The following is a 2,046-nucleotide window of genomic DNA, read 5'->3' on the forward strand; positions in this document are numbered from 1 at the left end:
TAATACTTGTGTAGTATAAGCTGGAAGAAAGAGCGGATAATTTTTTTAATTATATATTTATTACCCGACATTATTGTAGTAATATAAAGATATTTAATTTTTTCATCATTTGTAGTCTCAATATGATAGCCATTTTGGCGAATGTATTTAAAACTTAATAAGTTTCTTTGAGACTTACTACAATATAATGCTTCATCAATCATCAAATTTGTTCCTCTGGGAAGTAATAAGTTAGCTTTTTTGCCATCAATAAATCTTGTACTACCACATATAGTATTAACATTGTCTTCTTTCATCACCAAATAAGAGAAATATTTCTTATATTTTAGAATAGTATGTGTGGTAGCACTATCTATAAGACATATATCATCGTAACTTATTTTGAATCCAATTGATGATTGAAAAATTTCCATATTCTTCAAATAAAAAAATATATATTATAAGAAATTTGAAAAACTAACATAAGAAATGTAGAAATTAGAAATATATGGTACTTTAATAAAACAGAAAAACATAATTACAAACAAAAGAAAATAATAACTTTCTTTATAATTTATTCTCGACTAACGTGATCAGTTCTTCAATCAATGTCCTCATAGAAATTTTCAGCTTTCAAATGGGTAATATCTGAGAGGCCCTTAAAGTCATCATCATTGTAAGCAAGATTTGCCTCAACATCATCACATATATTTGATGGAGCTGCTTCATCATCATCACCTCGAAAGGTCAAGTGTACTTCCACATCATTTTCTTTTCTTTTAAGGGAAGCTTGATAAAGTTTGTTAAAATGATCAGGCATACGACAAACACATGCCAAATGACCTTTCATACCACATCGGTGACAAATATTAACTTTACCCTTTGAAGGATTATTTTGAGAAACTTTATTATTCTCTTGTTTATTTTCACCATTATAACGATAATTATTTCTTCCTCTTCCACGTCCTCGCCCACGTCCACGACCATGGCCTCGACCACGATCACGATAATAATTTTGCCTTATTTCAGGCTGATCATGTGCTGCTACAATATTCGCTTCAGGGAATGGAGCAGATCCAATAGGACGAGCTTCATGATTTTTCATTAAAAAAATATTATTCTGCTCTGCCACAAGTAGGCATGTAATTAATTCTGAATATTTTTTAAATCCCTTTTCACGATATTGTTATTGTAGCAATACATTAGAAGCATGAAAAGTGAAAAAAGTTTTCTCTAGTAAATCTTCATCAGTGATGGTTTCTCTGCATAATCTTAACTTACTTTATGAATAGCAGAATTATACTCAACTACAGTTTTAAAATCTTGAAACCGAAGGTGTATCCAGTCATATTTAACTTTCGGTAATACCATCCATTTTAGGTGGTGATATCGGTTCTTCAAGTTGGTCCACAATTCGAGTGGATCTTTCACAGTTAAATATTCAGGTTTTAATCCTTTGTGGAGGTAATAATGAAGAAAAATCATGGCTTTCATTTTAACTTGACAAGATGCGTTATTTTCTTGTTTGATAGTATCCCCAAGACCTCTAGCGTCAAGGTGAATTTCAGCATAAGGACCCATGATAAATTATTCTTTCCGATAATGTCCAGTGCCACAAACTCAAGTTTTGATAAATTTGACATAGTGAAACTATCATACAAAGATTAATAAGTTAGATATAATGATATTTTCAAAATAAGATAACCATCTCAAATAAATTTAAATAGAATCATATATTGTTAATAGATTATTATCAAAAGATTGTTTCCTTTAGAAATTCATATTTGTGTGTGTGTAGAGTCTGGAAACAAATAGTTACATAATAAATACGTACCTTATGAGGGATTTCGTGCTGATAAAGTGTTGTAAATAAATATTCTGAAAGATACTAAAATAAAAAAGGAGAGGAGAGAGATCTATATAAGACTTTGTTTCTTTTTCTTCTTCTTGGTTTGTATTTACAATGTACGATGGAGTATATATGGATAAAGTGTACTATGTGAAAATACATTCACAAAACTATACACCCTACAATACTATGTGTAATAGGTGTAGTATGAGTATTAT

The 2,046-nt window shown here is 30.0% G+C and overlaps 1 protein-coding gene across 1 annotated transcript; it reads right to left on the reverse strand.

The window, feature by feature from the left end:
• Positions 1-580: 580 nt before the first annotated feature.
• On the reverse strand, positions 581-1,084 carry LOC107853395. The gene has a single exon (XM_047404163.1). It carries the CDS (start codon positions 1,082-1,084, stop codon positions 581-583), a length of 504 nt encoding a protein of 167 aa, XP_047260119.1.
• Between the last annotated feature and the right edge of the window lie 962 nt (positions 1,085-2,046).

Source organism: Capsicum annuum, unplaced genomic scaffold (genome assembly GCF_002878395.1).
Source record: "Capsicum annuum cultivar UCD-10X-F1 unplaced genomic scaffold, UCD10Xv1.1 ctg5306, whole genome shotgun sequence".
Classification (NCBI taxonomy): Eukaryota; Viridiplantae; Streptophyta; class Magnoliopsida; order Solanales; family Solanaceae; genus Capsicum; species Capsicum annuum.

Coding starts and splice junctions, on each gene's coding strand:
- LOC107853395 (XM_047404163.1), bottom strand. CDS start 1,084: ATGAAAAATCATGAAGCTCGTCCTATTGGATCTGCTCCATTCCCTGAA.